The 21,261-nt window shown below is 44.6% G+C and overlaps 1 protein-coding gene across 1 annotated transcript in view; it reads left to right on the top strand.

Moving 5' to 3' along the window:
• Window positions 1-699: 699 nt before the first annotated feature.
• Window positions 700-21,261, top strand: part of LOC115106001 (endoplasmic reticulum metallopeptidase 1) — a 46,237-nt gene continuing 25,675 nt past the window's right edge. The window contains exons 1-6 of the mRNA XM_065006837.1: window positions 700-1,333; window positions 2,972-3,276; window positions 9,784-9,911; window positions 12,755-12,860; window positions 15,236-15,382; window positions 15,625-15,717. Of these exons, the coding sequence (XP_064862909.1) occupies window positions 1,059-1,333; window positions 2,972-3,276; window positions 9,784-9,911; window positions 12,755-12,860; window positions 15,236-15,382; window positions 15,625-15,717 (1,054 nt within the window). The 5' untranslated portion in view covers window positions 700-1,058. The remainder of the gene's footprint in view (window positions 1,334-2,971; window positions 3,277-9,783; window positions 9,912-12,754; window positions 12,861-15,235; window positions 15,383-15,624; window positions 15,718-21,261) is intronic.

Raw genomic sequence — 21,261 nt, 5'->3', positions numbered from 1 at the left:
GTCAAAGAAGGAAATGGTTCCAATCGTTTTTCTATCATTCATTTTTCCCATAGTGAATTTTAGAATCTTAAAATAAGTGCTGTTTTTTTTATGTTGGCTTACCCAGGCGTGATGTTTTGATAATTGTGTAAATCTCTCTAGGACAAGGTGACTTATATATTCACCTATATTTAACCCCCCAACATGAAATGCTAATTAGCTGCTAATGTGGCTATCATAAAGAATTACAAATGCCATTCATGGTGATCTGGACTAGACTGCCGAATCGGTAAGAATCTCTGGATTAACTATCTAATGTTAGCTAAATTTCGTAATGAATAAATTGGCAAAAAATAAATACATTTACAATTCTGTGAACTGTCTTGTGCAAGTTCTAAATTGACACAATACCTGTTAGCAAAGGTGTCAGCTAGAGATGACTTGCAGGGATTTGTAGTCTTGCAGATTTACATTTTCAAATCTGAGAGTAAATACATATATTGATAAAATTCACCTTGTCCAAGAGAGATTTAGGTGGTTATCAAAACATCACGCCAGGGTAAGCCTACACAAAACACAGCCCTTTTTAAAGTGTTTCTTAAAAAAGAAATGGTGGAAAAACGATTGGAACCATTTCCCTGTTTGACCGCTAGGGTTTGTGGGTAGCCTTGTGTATATATATACTCTCTGAATTTAAGAACGACCCAGAGCACACTGGAGGCAATTTACAAACGCACGCAGTGGTTTTTCTCAAAGTAGCCGGGGTGTAACGTGTCCTACTTATATCAGTGCACTCATAACAACCTAATCATTAGGAACTTATATTCGAGCAAATAAGTTATAAAATGTTTTGTTAACCATATTCGACACTCATTGAACTCTATACAAAACACGTTAGGCGAGCGAAAAAGCGCCTACTGCTGGAGATAGATTTTGACCCCAGTTATCTCTCTCGCTTCGCCTTTTCCCCTCTGCTTGTAGTGAGAGAAGTTTGTCCCTCTTCGTGATCTGTCCGGTGTTCCAGAAGCGACGGTTGCTGGTGTATTGGACGTTCATATATATGTGTACCAGTGGCAAAGATGGAGAAGGACACCACTATTAGGAGAATAAAATCCTTATACGGGACGCAAAACAATGTATCGGAAAATAAGAATGACTCTCAGGATCAATGTGGAATCAACGGCTGTAGTGAAGTGAAAAAGAAGCCTGAAGTGAGCTTGTACCTGCTACACGAAGGCGTCGGAGTGGCACTGGTGACTGTATTTATTCTGGTGCTGTGGGGAGTCGTTCATTTATCATTACAGCAACTAGTCATTGGAAAGTCTACTGGCGAGTTCAATGCTATCAGGGCAAGGTAAATCTTGATACTGTTGTCAATTGAATTGTAGATAGCTATATTCTCAACTAATTGCATGTATAGGCTAATATCAGAGATTCTAACGTTACTTCTTCCATTGCGATCGCTTCCAGTTTGCAGTACGGCGTTAACGACACCAATGTGTGAGATAAACAACTAGAGGAAAGGTTATCTCCGAGTTGGTTCCACCTAGCTACGCTACAAGCCACTGGTACTCGTTGTAGGTAACCCATGTCAGGTGTCGCTAGGTGTAGCTAACGGTCGGTTCATAGGAGGGAGTGGCGGGGGAAATATAAAGTCACCCTTCTCCATTGTTTCTTGACAATTTGTGGCGCTGACATAGTCTGTCTGTCAATAGTTGTCAATAGTGAAGAAATATCAGACACAAATAGACCAGTTATCCTCTACATTTGAATAATTGTAGCATAACACCATTTTCTAAATGAACTACTTATTTTATTTCCTATATTCCCGTAATAAACATATACAAGGCTGCTTTTCAGTTAATCAGAGAGCAGTTAGATGCTTATTTGATCAAATCCTGCTTTATGACACTACTAGTTAGAGAGATGTAGACACATAAACCCGATGAATGTGTTAGATGGGACACATACAGTAGGTGATATAATCTGAGGGAAACCCTAAAGCTAACATACAGGAATGGAAACCACCTGGAGTCATTAAGGACACTACAGTCTACCTAGACCTAGCCACACCCATACAGTCCATGTAGACTTCCTCCTCTCTTTAGTGGAGGAAGGGAATTGAAGGGGTGGGGACAATGTACATTAGCCTTATGAAAGTGTCAAATAATGTGACACCTACATAATCTGAGGGCAAACCTGTCAGACATAGGCTACAGGTAAGGGAATCATCTGGAGTCATTTGGATGTTACAGTCTAGTTGACCTATCCACAGCCATATAGTCTATGGGGACTTCTTCCTGTTTTTAGTGGCGTAAGGGAAGTGGTAGTCTGGTCCCAGATCTGTTTGCCAACTCCTGTGGTGACAAAACTGTTTGGCTCCTTGACAATGACCATATGCATTGGCATGACAGCTCAAACAGATTTGGTAGCAGAATGGGGAAGGGGTGGGGGTGAGTGTCTACATAGGCTACCTCAATGTAAACTACCACATAGACCCTGTGGAGTGTCAAATGACCTACAGCCTTATTGGTGTGGATCTTATTGTAGCTGCCAGAATTTTTGCAAACCACAGAAACAGGAAAGGCTTTGTCTCTAAGAAAACGAATAAACAGGCTCTACAGTAGGCTATTTACAGTACTGATATGACTAGGCAAACAGTACAGGATGACAGAAGTCATATCCCACTTTAAAACATTGCCATGATGCCTCGCAATGTTTGAACTTTTCTAATATTATTATACACAATAAAACGTAGTATACGTCAGGTCAAAGGGATGATAATATTAGGCCTAGCCTACATTTGGAAGTTATTAGCTATGCTTGCTGAAAGCAAAGCACAACTCTAGAAACTGTTCATACTTATTAAAACAACTTATTCAAAATGATTTAAATGAAACTTGATAGAAACTGCAGATGTAGTAGGCCTTTACTTAACATGTCTCACCTGATTTGCTGACTCACTCCCTGCATGCCTTTCCCTTTCTGCCAGGAAGCACCTGGAGCGTATCACCAGCGTCGGTCCCCGTCCCACGGGCAGCCCGGAGAATGAGATCTTAACAGTTAACTTCCTGCTAGAGCAGATTGAGCACATCAAGGCCGAAAGCGCCTCAGGACCCCACTCTGTCACTGTGGACGTCCAGCGACCCACAGGCTCCTTCAGCATCGACTTCCTGGGAGGGTTCACCTCCTACTACGACCGGGTCAGCAACATCGCTGTCCGCCTGGAGCCCAAGGCTGGGGCTCAGCACCTCATGCTGGCCAACTGCCACTTTGACTCTGTGGCCAACAGTCCTGGTACAATACAACACAACCAATTAGTCTTTATTATATCTTAGGGTTTATTATTCACCACTCCCGACACACACACACACACACACACACACACACACACACAAAAAAAAAACCATGATAACACAACCATGGTTTTCACACACAACAGGCCGAATACAATCACTATCTCTAGCGATGACCAGGCCTGGGTTTGCTTCCCTTACATTTCATTTAGTGGATACAATCATGTCTGTGTGAGTAGTGTTGTTAGTTACAGTTACATTACTGAAGAGAATAGCTCAAATACATGTTATGTAAGGCACAAATGGTCGAGTGTATGACTGATTCTGACAGAGATGTTTGTTATTTTGGTCAAGACAGTAAGCAACAGTAGTAGTGGTGGTGTACTGTAGTTCAACCACAGTTGGGTGGGGAGGTCCTATTAGTTCATACAGTAACATGAACGCAAAATCATCATATTTAAAAAAAAAAAAACATGTTCTCTATATATGTATAACCCCTAAGGCGTCCCAGCCTAAACAGCTCAGTAGAGTTTGCGTATATATTATGACTTCGGTGAGATTTTATTTCTGGCTGTTTGGCCAGTCAACGTTTCTTCTTGAGGCAAGACGAATTTCAGAGCTGAAGTCTATGCCCCTTAGTCGGTGATTGGTCAACAGTAGGGATTCTTCAATAAAGTATTTTCTGTCATTCAACGAGGTGATAACTCATTTTCATGCACATTTTTTTCATTGCGAAATACTGCACCAAACATCTTAGTTAGATATTAAAATTGCGTGACTAATATCTCTTCTGGCAAAAACGTCAAAGTTAATGACAGATTGCTTGAGTTATCTTAGATTCATTCTGACTTTTGAAGAAGTGTATAGAGGCTATGGTGTCTCAAATTGGACAAATAGTACCATTGCCGCTTTTTTCCCTTGTTTTTCAAGTGACGGTCTTTTACGGGATTATGGCTATGAGCCAGCTGAATGGAAGCATGCTGACACCTTTACTCTCCATTAAATGTAATTACACCATTATATCCCTGAAAACAGAGAGGACAAAACAGGCTACGACTTACAGTCCAACATGGTGCAAACGAAGAATAGTTTCAGACTGAATCTCAGATTAAGCCTACATACAGTTCTCCAACTAATTCATTCCCCATAACCCCTGAAGAGAAATTAATGTTCTCTAAAGTATGGACATGAAGTTCTGTACCTTTTAAACTAGGAAATTGATACCAGAAGAGGTTGTTAAATACATTGGATGGGGAGCAAGAAAATAAACACAACCCAGGCATTGGCATGTTTCCTTCCTCCCTGGCTTCCACATACTCTCAGACAGAGGAAGCTGGATTCAGGAATTCAAAACATGCACATTGTGGAGAAAAAAAAACAGAAGAAAGAATTAGCACATGCATTGTCCCACGTGATGCTTGATAACAGAGAACAACCAAGGCCCAATGGGGAAGTGTGTGTGAACAGGGAGGAAGCAACGGTCACCTGTTGGCTCTGTGTAACACACAGACACAGACACACACACACACACAAGCCCGCGCACTCACATAGACATACGCTGTCGATATAACACACTACACATACTACATGCACACACACACACATTTCTGAGGATAACAAGACTACTGTTTTTTGACAACATTAGTTGTGGCACGGCCTGACCGGCCTGTCCACTACGCAGGGCTGGATTATACGATTCTCTTTCTGTCTCTCCCTCTTACTCTCCCTCTTATTCTGTCTTTTACTCTCCCTCTTATTCTCTCTCTTCTGTCTTTTACTCTCTTATTCTGTCTTTTACTCTCTTATTCTGTCTTTTACTCTCCCTCTTATTCTCTCCTGTCTTTTACTCTCTTATTCTGTCTTTTACTCTCTTATTCTGTCTTACTCTCCCTCTTATTCTGTATTTTACTCTCCCTCTTATTCTGTCTTTTACTCTCCCTCTTACTCTCTCTCTTATTGTCTTTTTACTGTCCCTCTCTCCCTTTCGCTCCCCCCCTTCTTACATACACAATGTGTCAATGTGAGTCATTTGAAGATATACTGTAGCAGCCTATATATCGCATATTTTTGAGTATATATATTCACATACTGAGTATAGCCTAAGCTCCAAGTCGATAGCGTTCCTAGACCTACAATAAATATCATCCTCCTCAGTCCCTGATTAGCTGCTGTAGTTGTTGGGTGTTTCAGTAAAAAACATTGGCCTGGTTAGTACTCCTCGTGTTGTTTCTACCTTCATAAGAAAGAGAACCTGCTCGACAGGAAATCTCTAGGCAGGTCTCGACTTCTTGTTTTGGGTTTTCCTCCTTCAATGTTTTTCTTTCCTATATAAACTCAGCAAAAAAAGAAACGTCCTCTCACTGTCAACTGCGTTTATTTTCAGAAAACTTAACGTGTAAATATTTGTATGAATATAACAAGATTTAACAACTGAGACAAACTGAACAAGTTCCACAGACATGTGACTAACATAAATGGAATAATGTGTCCCTGAACTAAGGGGGGGGGGTCAAAATCCAAAGTAAAGGTCAGTATCTGGTGTGGCCACCAGCTGCATTAAGTACTGCAGTGCATCTCCTCCTCATGGACATGGCAGAACACTGACTTTCCTGTCTTGCAGGAAATCACACACAGAACGAGCAGTATGGCTGGTGGCATTGTCATGCTGGAGGGTCATGTCAGGATGAGCCTGCAGGAAGGGTACCACATGAGGGAGGAGGATGTCTTCCCTGTAGCGCACAGCGTTGAGATTGCCTGCAATGACAACAAGCTCAGTCCGATAATGCTGTGACACATCACCCCAGACCATGAAGGACCCTCCACCTCCAAATCAATCCCGCTCCAGAGTACAGGCCTCGGTGTAACACTCTTTCCCTCGACGATAAAATCCGACCATCACCCCATGTGAGACAAAACCGCGACTCGTCAGTGAAGAGCACTTTTTGCCAGTCCTGTCTGGTCCAGCGATTGTGGGTTTGTGCCCATAGGCAATGTTGTTGCCGGTGATGTCTGGTGAGGACCTGCCTTACAACAGGCCTACAAGCCCTCAGTTCAGCCTCTCTCAGCCTATTGCGGACTGAGCACTGATGGAGGGATTGTACGTTCCTGGTGTAATTGTTCTCCTTTCCCCCTTCTGATGACCAGGTGGCGAATCGCATCTCTGCATGTCTGGCAGACATATCAGTGTGGATGACGGATCACCACCCCAAGCTGAACCTCGGCAAGACGGAGCTGCTCTTCCTCCCGGGGAAGGACTGCCCATTCCATGATCTCGCCATCACGGTTGACAACTCCATTGTGTCCTCCTCCCAGAGCGCTAAGAACCTTGGCGTGATCCTGGACAACACCCTGTCGTTCTCAACTAACATCAAGGCGGTGGCCCGTTCTTGTAGGTTCATGCTCTACAACATCCGCAGAGTACGACCCTGCCTCACACAGGAAGCAGCGCAGGTCCTAATCCAGGCACTTGTCATCTCCCGTCTGGATTACTGCAACTCGCTGTTGGCTGGGCTCCCTGCCTGTGCCATTAAACCCCTACAACTCATCCAGAACGCCGCTGCCCGTCTGGTGTTCAACCTTCCCAAGTTCTCTCACGTCACCCCGCTCCTCCGCTCTCTCCACTGGCTTCCAGTTGAAGCTCGCATCCGCTACAAGACCATGGTGCTTGCCTACGGAGCTGTGAGGGGAACGGCACCTCAGTACCTCCAGGCTCTGATCAGACCCTACACCCAAACAAGGGCACTGCGTTCATCCACCTCTGGCCTGCTCGCCTCCCTACCACTGAGGAAGTACAGTTCCCGCGCAGCCCAGTCAAAACTGTTCGCTGCTCTGGCCCCCCAATGGTGGAACAAACTCCCTCACGACGCCAGGACAGCGGAGTCAATCACCACCTTCCGGAGACACCTGAAACCCCACCTCTTTCAGGAATACCTAGGATAGGATAAAGTAATCCTTCTCACCCCCTTAAAATATTTAGATGCACTATTGTAAAGTGGCTGTTCCACTGGATGTCTTAAGGTGAACGCACCAATTTGTAAGTCACTCTGGATAAGAGCGTCTGCTAAATGACTTAAATGTAATGTAATGTAAATGATTCGGGCAGTTGTTGCCATCCTGTACCTGTCCCGCAGATGTGATGTTTGGATGTACCGATTCTGTGCAGGTGCTGTTACACGTGGTCTGCCACTGCGAGGACGATCAGCTGTCCATCCCGTCTCCCTGTAGCGCTGTCTTAGGCGTCTCACAGTACGGACATTGCAATTTATTGCCCTGGCCGCATCTGCAGTTCTCATGCCTCCTTGCAGCATGCCTGAGGCACGTTCACACAGATGTGCAGGGACCCTGGGCATCTTTCTTTTGGTGTTTTTCAGAGTCAGTAGAAAGGCCTCTTTAGCGCCCTAAGTTTTCATAACTGTGACCTTAATTGCCTACCATCTGTAAGCTGTTAGTGTCTTAACGACCGTTCCACAGGTGCATGTTCATGAATTCTTTATGGTTCATTGAACAAGCATGGGAAACAGTGTTTAAACCCTTTACAATGCAGATCTGTGAAGTTATTTGGATTTGTATGAATTATCTTTGAAAGACAGAGTCCTGAAAAAGGGACGTTTATTTATTTTTTGCTGAGTTTAGAATACCGGACAGTCAACAACAATAGCATACCAGACAGTCAACAACAATAGCATACCAGACAGTCAACAACAATAGCATACCAGACAGTCAACAACAATAGCATACCAGACAGTCAACAACAATAGCATACCAGACAGTCAACAACAATAGCATACCAGACAGTCAACAACAATAGCATACCAGACAGTCAACAACAATAGCATACCAGACAGTCAACAACAATAGCATACCAGACAGTCAACAACAATAGCATACCAGACAGTCAACAACAATAGAATACCGGATATTGCACTGCAGGATGAGACAGTGGCTAACACAACAGCCACAGTTAACCGTGGAGAGATTTCCTACTGATAGTGGTGGAATGGGGCTGGCTTAGTGGGGCAGAAAGTGGAATTCCATCCTTTTGATGCGTCTAGTGAAATATCACCCTCCTTTTGTGTTTTTTAAGTTCTAAGACGGGGATAGATTTAGAGTAGAACAGTAGAAGGAGACAGAGAGAGAGTTAGTGACTAGACCGGCACTGCTGCACCCTGCCGGGTAATATGTGCTCCTGAGTCAACAGCTCCAACCGCTGAACCAGCCTGGCATGAGAGGGGCATTTTACCCTCAGTGCAGTAGTATAGGGACACGGGGCTGAAGGAGGCAGTAGATTGTCTGATGGACAGTTCTAAAAGCCTAAGTAGACTTAAAGTGGTTAGGGAACTGTTGATCACATTGTGTAGCTTGTCTGATGGTTAGGGAACTGTTGATCACATTGTGTAGCTTGTCTGATGGTTAGGGAACTGTTGATCACATTGTGTTGCTTGTCTGATGGTTAGGGTACTGTTGATCACATTGTGTTGCTTGTCTGATGGTTAGGGAACTGTTGATCACATTGTGTAGCTTGTCTGATGGTTAGGGAACTGTTGATCACATTGTGTTGCTTGTCTGATGGTTAGGGAACTGTAGATCACATTGTGTTGCTTGTCTGATGGTTAGGGCACTGTTGATCACATTGTGTTGCTTGTCTGATGGTTAGGGAACTGTTGATCACATTGTGTTGCTTGTCTGATGGTCAGGGAACTGTTGATCACATTGTGTTGCTTGTCTGATGGTTAGGGAACTGTTGATCACATTGTGTTGCTTGTCTGATGGTTAGGGAACTGTTGATCACATTGTGTTGCTTGTCTGATGGTCAGGGAACTGTTGATCACATTGTGTTGCTTGTCTGATGGTTAGGGAACTGTAGATCACATTGTGTTGCTTGTCTGATGGTTAGGGAACTGTAGATCACATTGTGTAGCTTGTCTGATGGTTAGGGTACTGTCGATCACATTGTGTTGCTTGTCTGATGTTTAGGGTACTGTTGATCACATTGTGTAGCTTGTCTGATGGTTAGGGTACTGTTGATCACATTGTGTTGCTTGTCTGATGGTTAGGGTACTGTTGATCACATTGTGTTGCTTGTCTGATGGTTAGGGTACTGTTGCTATCATTGTGTAGCTTGTCTGATGGTTAGGGTACTGTTGATCACATTGTGTTGCTTGTCTGATGGTTAGGGAACTGTTGATCACATTGTGTAGCTTGTCTGATGGTTAGGGTACTGTTGATCACATTGTGTTGCTTGTCTGATGGTTAGGGTACTGTTGCTATCATTGTGTTGCTTGTCTGATGGTTAGGTAGTAAGTGATTACTGTTGCTCCCACTGTGTGATTATGCAATCAGCCTTCCAGGCAGGAATTTCAGCAGGGCATTAATTGTCACACACACACATACTAATCTCGCTCGCCAATATTCAGAGACACACCCATTTAGTTTTGAGATCACACACACAGAGTGTTACTGTGCCAGCCTTCCTCAGTATCTGACCCCATGTAACCTGTGTGTGGGACAGGTGCAAGTGATGATGCAGTGAGCTGTGCGGTGATGCTGGAGGTGCTCCACTCCCTGGCCAACCTCTCCACACCTCTACGACACGGGGTGGTGTTCCTCTTCAATGGCGCTGAGGAGAATGTGCTGCAGGTGAGAGAGACCCTGTGGGACAGTAGTGAACACTGGACAGAGAGGGACACTAGTGAACACTGGATAGAGAGGGACACTAGTGAACACTGGACAGAGAGAGACACTGTGGGACAATAGTGAACACTGGACAGAAAGGGACACTGTGGGACAGTAGTGAACACTGGACAGAGAGAGACACTGTGGGACAATAGTGAACACTGGACAGAGAGAGACACTGTGGGACAGTAGTGAACACTGGACAGAGAGAGACACTGTGGGACAGCAGTGAACACTGGACAGAGAGGGACACTAGTGAACACTGGACAGAGAGTGACACTGGGACAATAGTGAACACTGGACAGAGAAGGGACACTGTGGGACAGTAGTGAACACTGGACAGAGACACTGTGGGACAGTAGTGAACACTGGACAGAGAGAGACACTGTGGGACAGTAGTGAACACTGGACAGAGAGAGACACTGTGGGACAGTAGTGAACACTGGACAGAGAGAGACACTGTGGGACAGTAGTGAACACTGGACAGAGAGAGACACTGGGACAGTAGTGAACACTGGACAGAGAGAGACACTGTGGGACAGTAGTGAACATTGGACAGAGAGGGACACTAGTGAACATTGGACAGAGAGAGACACTGTGGGACAATAGTGAACACGACAGAGAGAGACACTGTGGGACAATAGTGAACACTGGACAGAGAGAGACACTGTGGGACAGTAGTGAACACTGGACAGAGAGAGACACTGTGGGACAGTAGTGAACACTGGACAGAGAGACACTGTGGGACAGTAGTGCACACTGGACAGAGAGGGACATTAGTGAACACGACAGGGACACTGGGGGACACTAGTGAACACTGGACAGAGAGGGACACTAGTGAACACTGGACAGAGAGGGACAGTAGTGAACACTGGACAGAGAGAGACACTGTGGGACAGTAGTGAACACTGGACAGAGAGAGACACTGTGGGACAGTAGTGAACACTGGACAGATAGACACTGTGGGACAGTAGTGCACACTGTACAGAGAGGGACACTAGTGAACATTGGACAGAGAGAGACACTGTGGGACAATAGTGAACACTGGACAGAGCGGGACACTGTGGGACAGTAGTGAACACTGGACAGAGACACTGTGGGACAGTAGTGAACACTGGACAGAGAGAGACACTGTGGGACAATAGTGAACACTGGACAGAGAGAGACACTGTGGGACAGTAGTGAACACTGGACAGAGAGAGACACTGTGGGACAGTAGTGAACACTGGACAGAGACACTGTGGGACAGTAGTGAACACTGGACAGAGAGAGACACTGTGGGACAGTAGTGAACACTGGACAGAGAGAGACACTGTGGGACAGTAGTGAACACTGGACAGAGAGAGACACTGGGACAGTAGTGAACACTGGACAGAGAGAGACACTGTGGGACAGTAGTGAACACTGGACAGAGCGGGACACTAGTGAACATTGGACAGAGAGAGACACTGTGGGACAATAGTGAACACTGGACAGAGCGGGACACTGTCGGACAATAGTGAACACTGGACAGAGACACTGTGGGACAGTAGTGAACACGACAGAGAGAGACACTGGGACAATAGTGAACACTGGACAGAGAGAGACACTGTGGGACAGTAGTGAACACTGGACAGAGAGAGACACTGTGGGACAGTTGTGAACACTGGACAGAGAGACACTGTGGGACAGTAGTGCACACTGGACAGAGAGGGACATTAGTGAACACGACAGGGACACTGGGGGACACTAGTGAACACTGGACAGAGAGGGACACTAGTGAACACTGGACAGAGAGAGACACTGTGGGACAGTAGTGAACACTGGACAGAGAGAGACACTGTGGGACAGTAGTGAACACTGGACAGATAGACACTGTGGGACAGTAGTGCACACTGTACAGAGAGGGACACTAGTGAACATTGGACAGAGAGAGACACTGTGGGACAATAGTGAACACTGGACAGAGCGGGACACTGTGGGACAATAGTGAACACTGGACAGAGACACTGTGGGACAGTAGTGAACACTGGACAGAGAGAGACACTGTGGGACAATAGTGAACACTGGACAGAGAGAGACACTGTGGGACAGTAGTGAACACTGGACAGAGAGAGACACTGTGGGACAGTAGTGAACACTGGACAGAGAGAGACACTGTGGGACAGTAGTGAACACTGGACAGAGAGACACTGTGGGACAGTAGTGCACACTGGACAGAGAGGGACACTAGTGAACACGACAGGGACACTGGGGGACACTAGTGAACACTGGACAGAGAGGGACACTAGTGAACACTGGACAGAGAGGGACACTAGTGAACACTGGACAGAGGGACACTGGGGGACAGTAGTGAACACTGGACAGAGAGAGACACTGGGGGACACTAGTGAACATTGGACAGAGAGGGACACTAGTGAACACTGGACAGAGAGGGACACTAGTGAACACTGGACAGAGAAGGACACTAGTGAACACTGGACAGAGAGGGACACTAGTGAATGCTGGACAGAGGGACACTAGTGAATGCTGGACAGAGAGGGACACTGGGGGACACTAGGGAACATTGGACAGAGAGAGACACTGGGGGACACTAGTGAACACTGGACAGCGAGGGACACTGGGGGACACTAGTGAACACTGGACAGGATGTTAGGAGGTCAACTAAGTTTACACAATCACATTTCGAGTGAACATACATTTTCAGCCAGAATCATAAATGCTATTCCTCTTGTGTAAGGGTTGCTTGTTCTTGTAAAAGGATATTAAATGACATAATATGGAATGTGAAATATTTTTTTATAAACATCTTCTCCCCTGCACCCCAGGCGAGTCATGGCTTCATCACTCAGCATCCCTGGGCCAAGCAGGTCCGAGCCTTCATCAACCTGGAGGCTGCAGGGGTGGGCGGCAAAGAGGTGGTGTTTCAGACCGGTAGGTGGACACACACACACACACACACACACACAGGTGGTAGGTGGAGGCAGTGGGGGTGGGGGGACAAAGAATTGGTGTTTTCTAAGTAGAAGGTGCCCCCTACACCACCGATCTAGGATCAGATTAGCCTACTCCCAAACCTAACCTTGACCAGGAGAAGAAATAAAGTAGTATCTGATCCTAGATCTGTGGGGTAGGGGTTAGGGGCAACTTCTACCTACTCTGTGTTTTAGACCAGTGATTGGACCTGGATCCAGGCCAATGGAACATATTTATTCAGGTGTCTGTGTCAGCAGCTGAACAAACCTTCCTGGCCCTCAGGGAACGGAATAGAGCTGTCGTACAGGAACACCTGCAGAATGCAAATGGCCCCCAGCAATGTCAGCTTGAGGAGAGAGAGAGGTGTGTTAGGAAAATCAATTCACTGGCGGCAGAAAGAAACTGGCTGCTGTTGTAAATGTGAATATCTTATGCTTGGAATTTACCCCAATTAGTAGACTGGTCGGACTAATTGGGGTAAACTATATATATATATATATATATATATATATATATATATATATATTCGCCCATCTCACTAATTGGGGTAAACTATATATATATATATATATATATATATATATATTCGCCCATCTCAGTGAACTAATCCATTGTGGAGGCCTAGACTAAAAGACAATTTATGCTTGATCTGAAAATGTGGTCGGAGGCTCCATATGGAGGGTGGGACGCAATTGCGGAGCCTCCAGAGGGCAAATCCAGCCCTGTACCGCATCGCTATGCTCCTCCCAAATGTTATAACAATGTGGAGGGCTCTGTATAGCTCTGCATTGACCTGATTGGTTGACGGAAGGTGGGGGCGGTACATCCTGTAGAAAACACAAACTCACTTCCTTGACAACAGCTCTGCACTGCTCATTGAAGCACAAGAAGTGTGAATGCCCTGACTTCTGCAGATTTGGATATCATTTTGATTAACCACATGACAATGATTTTGACATATGAAGATGTTATTATAAATTAAATGAAACTGTTCCATGAAAATGTGTATATGAAAATCACAACTGGCATGCAGATCGGTAGAAATCGTAAGATAAATTGGCATTCAACATGAGAAAGGTTGCTGACTCTTCGTGTAGCCTTTTACTGGCAACTTCAGGAGAGTAGTGGCAGAATCTGTGAAAGCCAGCAGGAGGAAGATGGTCGGGTTAAACTTATCTTCCCTAGATCTCTGACTCCCTCTTGAGTCATTTGTGTGTTATTTAATCCTACAGTGAGCTTAAAGCATCAGACAAGCTTGATGCATACAGTGCATTCGGAAAGTATTCAGACCCCTGTTAATAGTGGGGCGCGAAGTGTCATAGTTCATGTATAATTATTTAATGAATTACTGGAATTGATTTGTTCAAGTGAAACTGTGCTCACTGTTCAATGCGATCTCTGTTTAGCAGCTGTATCTCAGCTCAGTTTGGCAGCCACGCAAGTGGGAGGAAGATGTGTGTGCTTCGTCGTTTACCAGATCTTTTTTCTGCAGTTTTCTTGAAGAACACTCCGCGACCCACACGCTGCAGCTCTGTCGTTCAGCAGCAGATGATGTGCTCTCAGCCACTGACTTGTCATTCCCACTCGCCATCACTCACCCCTGTCATCAAATGGCCACAAGTTCTGACTGAGCTCAATCGTCATGAAACGCAAATAGAGCGATGAGTTTCTCTCTCTTGGTTTTGTACAAACTTTGAGAAATAACGAGTATCACCCGCAATGTGTTTTGTGCGGAATTAGCTGAATGGTATCAAATACATCAAACACATGGTTTCCATGTGTTTGATGCCATTCCATTCTCTCCGTTCCAGCCATTATTATGAACCTCCCTCCCCTCAGCAGCCCCCTGTGGTTCTGTTATACATCTGTGTGATGTGATCAGTCAGTTTTTTTCCAGTTCAGAATGAAAATTATTTATTGTATTTCAACAGCTACAGTTCCAACCTTTAATGGGTTTTTAATGGGTAAAATAAACATGAATAGATATTTATATGGGTATTTCATTATTTGTTTTTGTCTATATTGCATTTGTTTTAGGCATAACGGCAATGAAATGTACCAATATTTACGTATAGTTCCATATTTTCCTAAGCTTGGGTCCCAGGAAAACACAGAATTTCTCATTTGGGTCCAAGGCTGAAAACGTTTAAGAACCCCTGCTTTAAAGGATGGACTCTACGTACAAGTTTAAAGTGGTGGTTTCACATCTTTTACGAGTCCCTCCTGTCTTGGCTCTCCTTCATTGACACACACACACACACACACACACACACATACACACACACATGCGTGCATATACACACACACACACACACACACACACACACACACAGGTCCTGAGAACCCCTGGTTGGTCCAGGCCTATGTCCATGCTGCCAAACATCCCTTTGCCTCGGTGGTGGGACAGGAAGTCTTCCAGAGCGGTGTGATCCCATCTGACACGGACTTCCGCATCTACAGGGATTTTGGAAACATTCCAGGTAAGGTAAAACTTCTGCCTTCTTAGATCTCCGCTCTGCTGTCATGCCTACTGGCAGACTAGCCGACTGGCAGACTAGCCGACTGCCTATCCGACTTCACTTTATTTAATGGTTGTCTGAGTTCATCCTTTAGTGTGTTTCTCATTAGCCTCTAGATGAACAGTTCATTCCCATACCCCCCACCTGAGCATTGTTAATCTCACTGACCTGACCCTCTTGTCCCTCTCTGTGTGTCTCTGTAGGAATTGATTTGGCCTTCATTGAGAACGGTTTCCTCTACCACACCAAGTACGACACATCCGACAGAATACTGACCGACTCCATCCAGAGGGCAGGTAAGTTCTACGGGCCCCATAGCGGTGCTTTCTCCGTTATGAACAGAGACTGTTGTCTGTGTGTGGGATGAGGGCCGTTTCTCCGTCTCCAATCTGAGGCTGGTGATGCATGTGTCTGGGAGTCTGAGGAGACTTCTACCATGGTGTTTGGCTAGCTCAGCTCAGGTCCTTGTTGGTGGGGGTTAAGCATGAGGAAGTGGGCTATGCCTTCTTCCCAGGGTGAACCAAGCATGTCACTGCAGCACCACACTCTGCTGGCTCACGTGGCGATGTGCCAGACGCTGAGGTGTACAGAGCTGTGTCCTGGACGGTCACTAACGCCCGCCATCAGATCAGGCAAGCTGTACCTCCCTCCATCAACTTCACTCCGTCTCTCCACATGCCAATGCTCAGCTCAGGCCAGATGGGCAATCTACACCTCTCATAACCTTCTCTTCTCTTCTTCTCTCCTCTCCTTCTCTTTGTGCTCCCTTGCTCGGCTCAGCTCAGGCCGCCAGACAGACAGATCTGCTGTAGGCTACGCTCAGCTCAGGCCGCCAGACAGACAGATCTGCTGTAGGCTACGCTCAGCTCAGGCCGCCAGACAGACAGATCTGCTGTAGGCTACGCTCAGCTCAGAATGCCAGACAGACAGATCTGCTGTAGGCTACGCTCAGCTCAGAATGCCAGACAGACAGATCTGCTGTAGGTTAGTTTACAAATGACTCCAAACAACCGGTCAGACTGACTTTAGTACAGACAGACAACCTCTTTCTATTCCTCAGAGCCCACTTCAGACGAGCACTCTGACCCATTACAGTGTGTTTTACCCTCCTTCCCTCTCTCCCTCCCTCCTTCCCTCTCCATATCTCATTTATCAATGACAGTGCTACTGTACCGTAGGCTGTAGCTCACAACCTAGTCCTCAACACAGCTAGGTAGCCCCTCTCTGCTCCCTACGCTCTCTCCCCATTCCATCCATTAATGAAAACGACTGCTCAAACAAGCACTTAACTCCCTGGTAGTGTAAACACAATCTGCTGTCGGCTATAGCACACCTCACATTGCTCAACCTCTACCAACGGTCACTCTCCTCTAACCTTCACGCCAAGGTAGCTTAAACACCCCCACTGTCTGTAGCACACATACTGCTCAACCAAGCACTCTCCTCTAACCTTCACGCCAAGGTAGCTTAAACACCCCCACTGTCTGTAGCACACATACTGCTCAACCAAGCACTCTACTCTAACCTCTAACTACCAAGTAGAATAAACACCACATACTGCTCAACCAAGCACTCTACTCTAACCTCTAACTACCAAGTAGAATAAACACCACATACTGCTCAACCAAGCACTCTACTCTAACCTCTAACTACCAAGTAGAATAAACACCACATACTGCTCAACCAAGCACTCTACTCTAACCTCTAACTACCAAGTAGAATAAACACCACATACTGCTCAACCAAGCACTCTACTCTAACCTCTAACTACCAAGTAGAATAAACACCACATACTGCTCAACCAAGCACTCTACTCTAACCTCTAACTACCAAGTAGCATAAACACAACATACTGCTCAACCAAGCACTCTACTCTAACCTCTAACTACCAAGTAGAATAAACACAACATACTGCTCAACCAAGCACTCTACTCTAACCTCTAACTACCAAGTAGAATAAACACAACATACTGCTCAACCAAGCACTCTACTCTAACCTCTAACTACCAAGTAGCATAAACACAACATACTGCTCAACCAAGCACTAAAGTACTCTAACCTCTAACTACCAAGTAGAATAAACACAACATACTGCTCAACCAAGCACTCTACTCTAACCTCTAACTACCAAGTAGCATAAACACAACATACTGCTCAACCAAGCACTCTACTCTAACCTCTAACTACCAGGTAGCATAAACTTATCCACTCATAAACAGTAGTGGGGGAAATAAAGTATCTAAAATAGAAGCAGCCCATCAAGACCGTCATGAGATATTACTAGCCTGTTGAGTTATTTTGAACAACATAGCAGTCTAACCCTGTATGGTGGAGAAAGAACAGACGAGGAAGAGTGTATATCTTAAAGCAGGGTTCCCTAACTGGCGCCCCGCAGGATTTATTTGGTTCCCCAAGTTTTCTGAGCAATTTTTTTTATTGTTGGACATAAGACTGTAAAAACACAGGCAAATGAACTCCAAGTTATTTTAATTTTGGAAATGTCTCCCAAAGTATTCCCACACATAAGAGATACTGTATATGTGATTGTGTAAGCATAATTCTCCTAACCTGCTGCGGTAATTCTACTAACCTGCTACGTTAAAATTCTCTTAACTTGCTGCGAGAAAGCAGTTCGGTATTGAAGTGGCGTGAAAAGAGTATTTTCCCCATAGCTTAGAAGGTATTGGTCTGTCCACTACCACCATGATAAATGGACCAGGATCTGTTTTTACAAGTAATTCATCTTTATCCTAACATCTGGTCCAAAACTAGATTCATGTTCTCACTTCTGGTTGTAATCTGGTTCAAAACTACTATAGATGCATGCTGTTAGTTCTGGTTGTAATCTGGTCCAAAACTACTATAGATACATGCTGTTAGTTCTGGTTGTAATCTGGTCCAAAACTACTATAGATACATGCTGTTAGTTCTGCTTGTAATCTGGTCCAAAACTACTATAGATACATGCTGTTAGTTCTGGTTGTAATCTGGTCCAAAACTACTATAGATACATGCTCTTAGTTCTGGTTGTAATCTGGTCCAAAACTACTATAGATACATGCTGTTAGTTCTGGTTGTAATCTGGTCCAAAACTACTATAGATACATGCTGTTAGTTCTGGTTGTAATTTGGTCCAAAACTACTATAGATACAGTTGAAGTCAGAAGTTTACAGACACTTAGGTTGGAGTCATTAAAACTTGTTTTTCAACCACTCAACAAATTTCTTGTTAACAATCTATAGTTTTGACAAGTCGGTTAGGACATCTACTTTGTGCATGACACAAGTCATTTTTCCAACAATTGTTTACAGACAGACTATTTCACTTATAATTCACTGTTCACAATTCCAGTGGGTCAAAGTTTACATGCACTAATTTGACTGTGCTTGGAAAATTCCAGAAAATGTCATGGCTTTAGAAGCTTCTGAGGCTAATTGACATAATTTGAGTCAATTGGAGGTGTACCTGTGGATGTATTTCAAGGCCTACCTTCAAACTCAGTGCCTTGACATCTTGGGAAAATCAAAAGAAATCAGCCAAGACCTCAGAAAAAAATTGTTGACCCCCACAAGTCTGGTTCATCCTTGGGAGCAATTTCCAAACGCCTGAAGTTACCACGTTCATCTGCATAAACACAAGTATAAACACCATGGGACCACGCAGCCGTCATACCGCTCAGGAAGTGAACGCGTTCTGTCTCCTAGAGATGAATGTACTTTAGTGCAAATCAATCCCAGAACAAGAGCAAAGGACCTTGTGAAGATGCTGGAGGAAACAGGTACAAAATTATATATATCCACAGTAAAACAAGTCCCATATCGACATAACCTGAAAGGCAGCTCAGCAAGGAAAAAGCCACTTCTCCAAAACCGCCATAAAAAAGCCAGACTACGGTTTGCAACTGCACATGGGGACGAAGATCGTACTTTTTGGAGAAATGTCCTCTGGTCTGATGAAACAAAAATAGAACTGTTTGGCCATAATGACCATCGTTATGTTTGGAGGAAAAAGGGGGAGGCTTGCAAGCTGACGAACACCATCCCAACTGTGAAGCACGACGATGGCAGCATCATGTTGTGGGGGTGCTTTGCTGCAGGAGGGACTGGTGCACTTCACAAAATAGATGGCATCATGAGGAAAGAAAATTATGTGGATATATTGAAGCAACATCTCAAGACATCAGTCAGGAAGTTAAAGATTGGTCGCAAATGGGTCTTCCAAATGGACAATGACCCCAAGCATACTTCCAAAGTTATGGCAAAATGGCTTAAGGACAGCAAAGTCAAGGTATTGGAGTGTCCATCACAAAGCCCTGACCTCAATCCTATAGAAAATGTGTGGGCAGAACTGAAAAAGTGTTTGCGAGCAAGGAGGTCTACAAACCTGACTCAGTTACACCAGCTCTGTCATTATTGTGGGAAGCTTGTGGAAGGCTACCCAAAACGTTTGACCCAAGTTAAACTATTTAAAGGCAACGCTACCAAATACTAATTGAGTGTATGTAAACTTCTGACCCACTGGGAATGTGATGAAAGAAATAAAAGCTGAAATAAATCATTCTCTCTACTATTATTCTGACATTTCACATTCTTAAAATATAGTGGTGATCCTAACTGACCTAAGACAGGGAATTTTTACTCTGATTAAATGTCAGGAATTGTGAAACTGAGTTTAAATATATTTGGCTAAGGTGTATGTAAACTTCCGACTTCAACTGTACATGCTGTTAGTTCTGGTTGTAATCTGGTTCAAAACTACTAAAGATAAATGCTCTTAGTTCTGCTTCAAAACTAGATGCAAATCACTTATTCCTTTGTCAATTTGTAGTGTAATTCTTAATCTCTGACTGGATGGAGGGAATTAGTGAAACTCTAAACATCAAATAATTTCAGTATGACGAGGCCTAGTTTCCCCCAACCCAGAGGACCAGCCAAGCTAGCCTGCTTAAACCAGACTGAAAGCTGTGGCTCACCACTGTTTCAGTTTAAACACAGCTAAGTCAGTTTGGATTCCAGGCTACCAGGCAGCCAATGTCCAAATGAAAGCAATGCTTTATGTTTGCGTTCTGGGGGCAGAACGGACTCCGTGGAGATATCAAACGGAACACTGGAACAATGGAGCTTTGTGCACGGCAGGCCATTTTACCAGGCTAGGCTGCTGTTTACTTACTTTTGTGTTTTCAAGCAAACAGAGAGGGGGAGATGCACTAGCAGCATACCAGACCTTGGTTCAGTTACTATTGGAAATCTTTCAAATAATTTAAGCATTTTCTCTAGACTAGTTTACCATGGAGTGACAGATGTGTGCGATTTGCTGTTTTGGACATTTCTATTGGTCCATTTAAGCCAGGCAAGCACAGACAAAGCTTTTAAATAATTTTCTATATTATTTGAACCCAGCTCTGCAGCATACTGAGATCATTCATAACCCACCGACAGCAGGGGACATCACAGACAGGCAGCACAACTGACCCATCCCATAGTCTAATCACAACGCACTAACGCTATGCTAGACAAACACAGTACGTTTATGTATCCCTGCATTTTGTGTTCTATTTGTTTAGGGATTGATGTTGTCTTGGCATAGAATGCAGCACATTCATGTTTTTCATCCTCCCACTGGTCCCTTTGTCTGTCTGTTGTTGGTTTAATGATTGATACATTGCATTGTTTGTTTAGAAAATGCTTCTATTGAAGCACTACTCGGTATACCAGCGAATCACTGCAGCGTTTCAGGCTAAAGGGCACAACACCAATATAATCCAGCTGGGACTTGATCAGACAAACCCTCTCATCTAATGGGGCGGCAGGTAGCCTGGTGGTTAGAGCGTTGGACTAGT

This window comes from Oncorhynchus nerka, linkage group LG22 (assembly GCF_034236695.1).
Source record: "Oncorhynchus nerka isolate Pitt River linkage group LG22, Oner_Uvic_2.0, whole genome shotgun sequence".
Classification (NCBI taxonomy): domain Eukaryota; kingdom Metazoa; phylum Chordata; class Actinopteri; order Salmoniformes; family Salmonidae; genus Oncorhynchus; species Oncorhynchus nerka.
The sequence above is the reverse complement of the archived record's forward strand: the minus strand, read 5'-3'. Positions and strand labels throughout refer to the sequence as shown.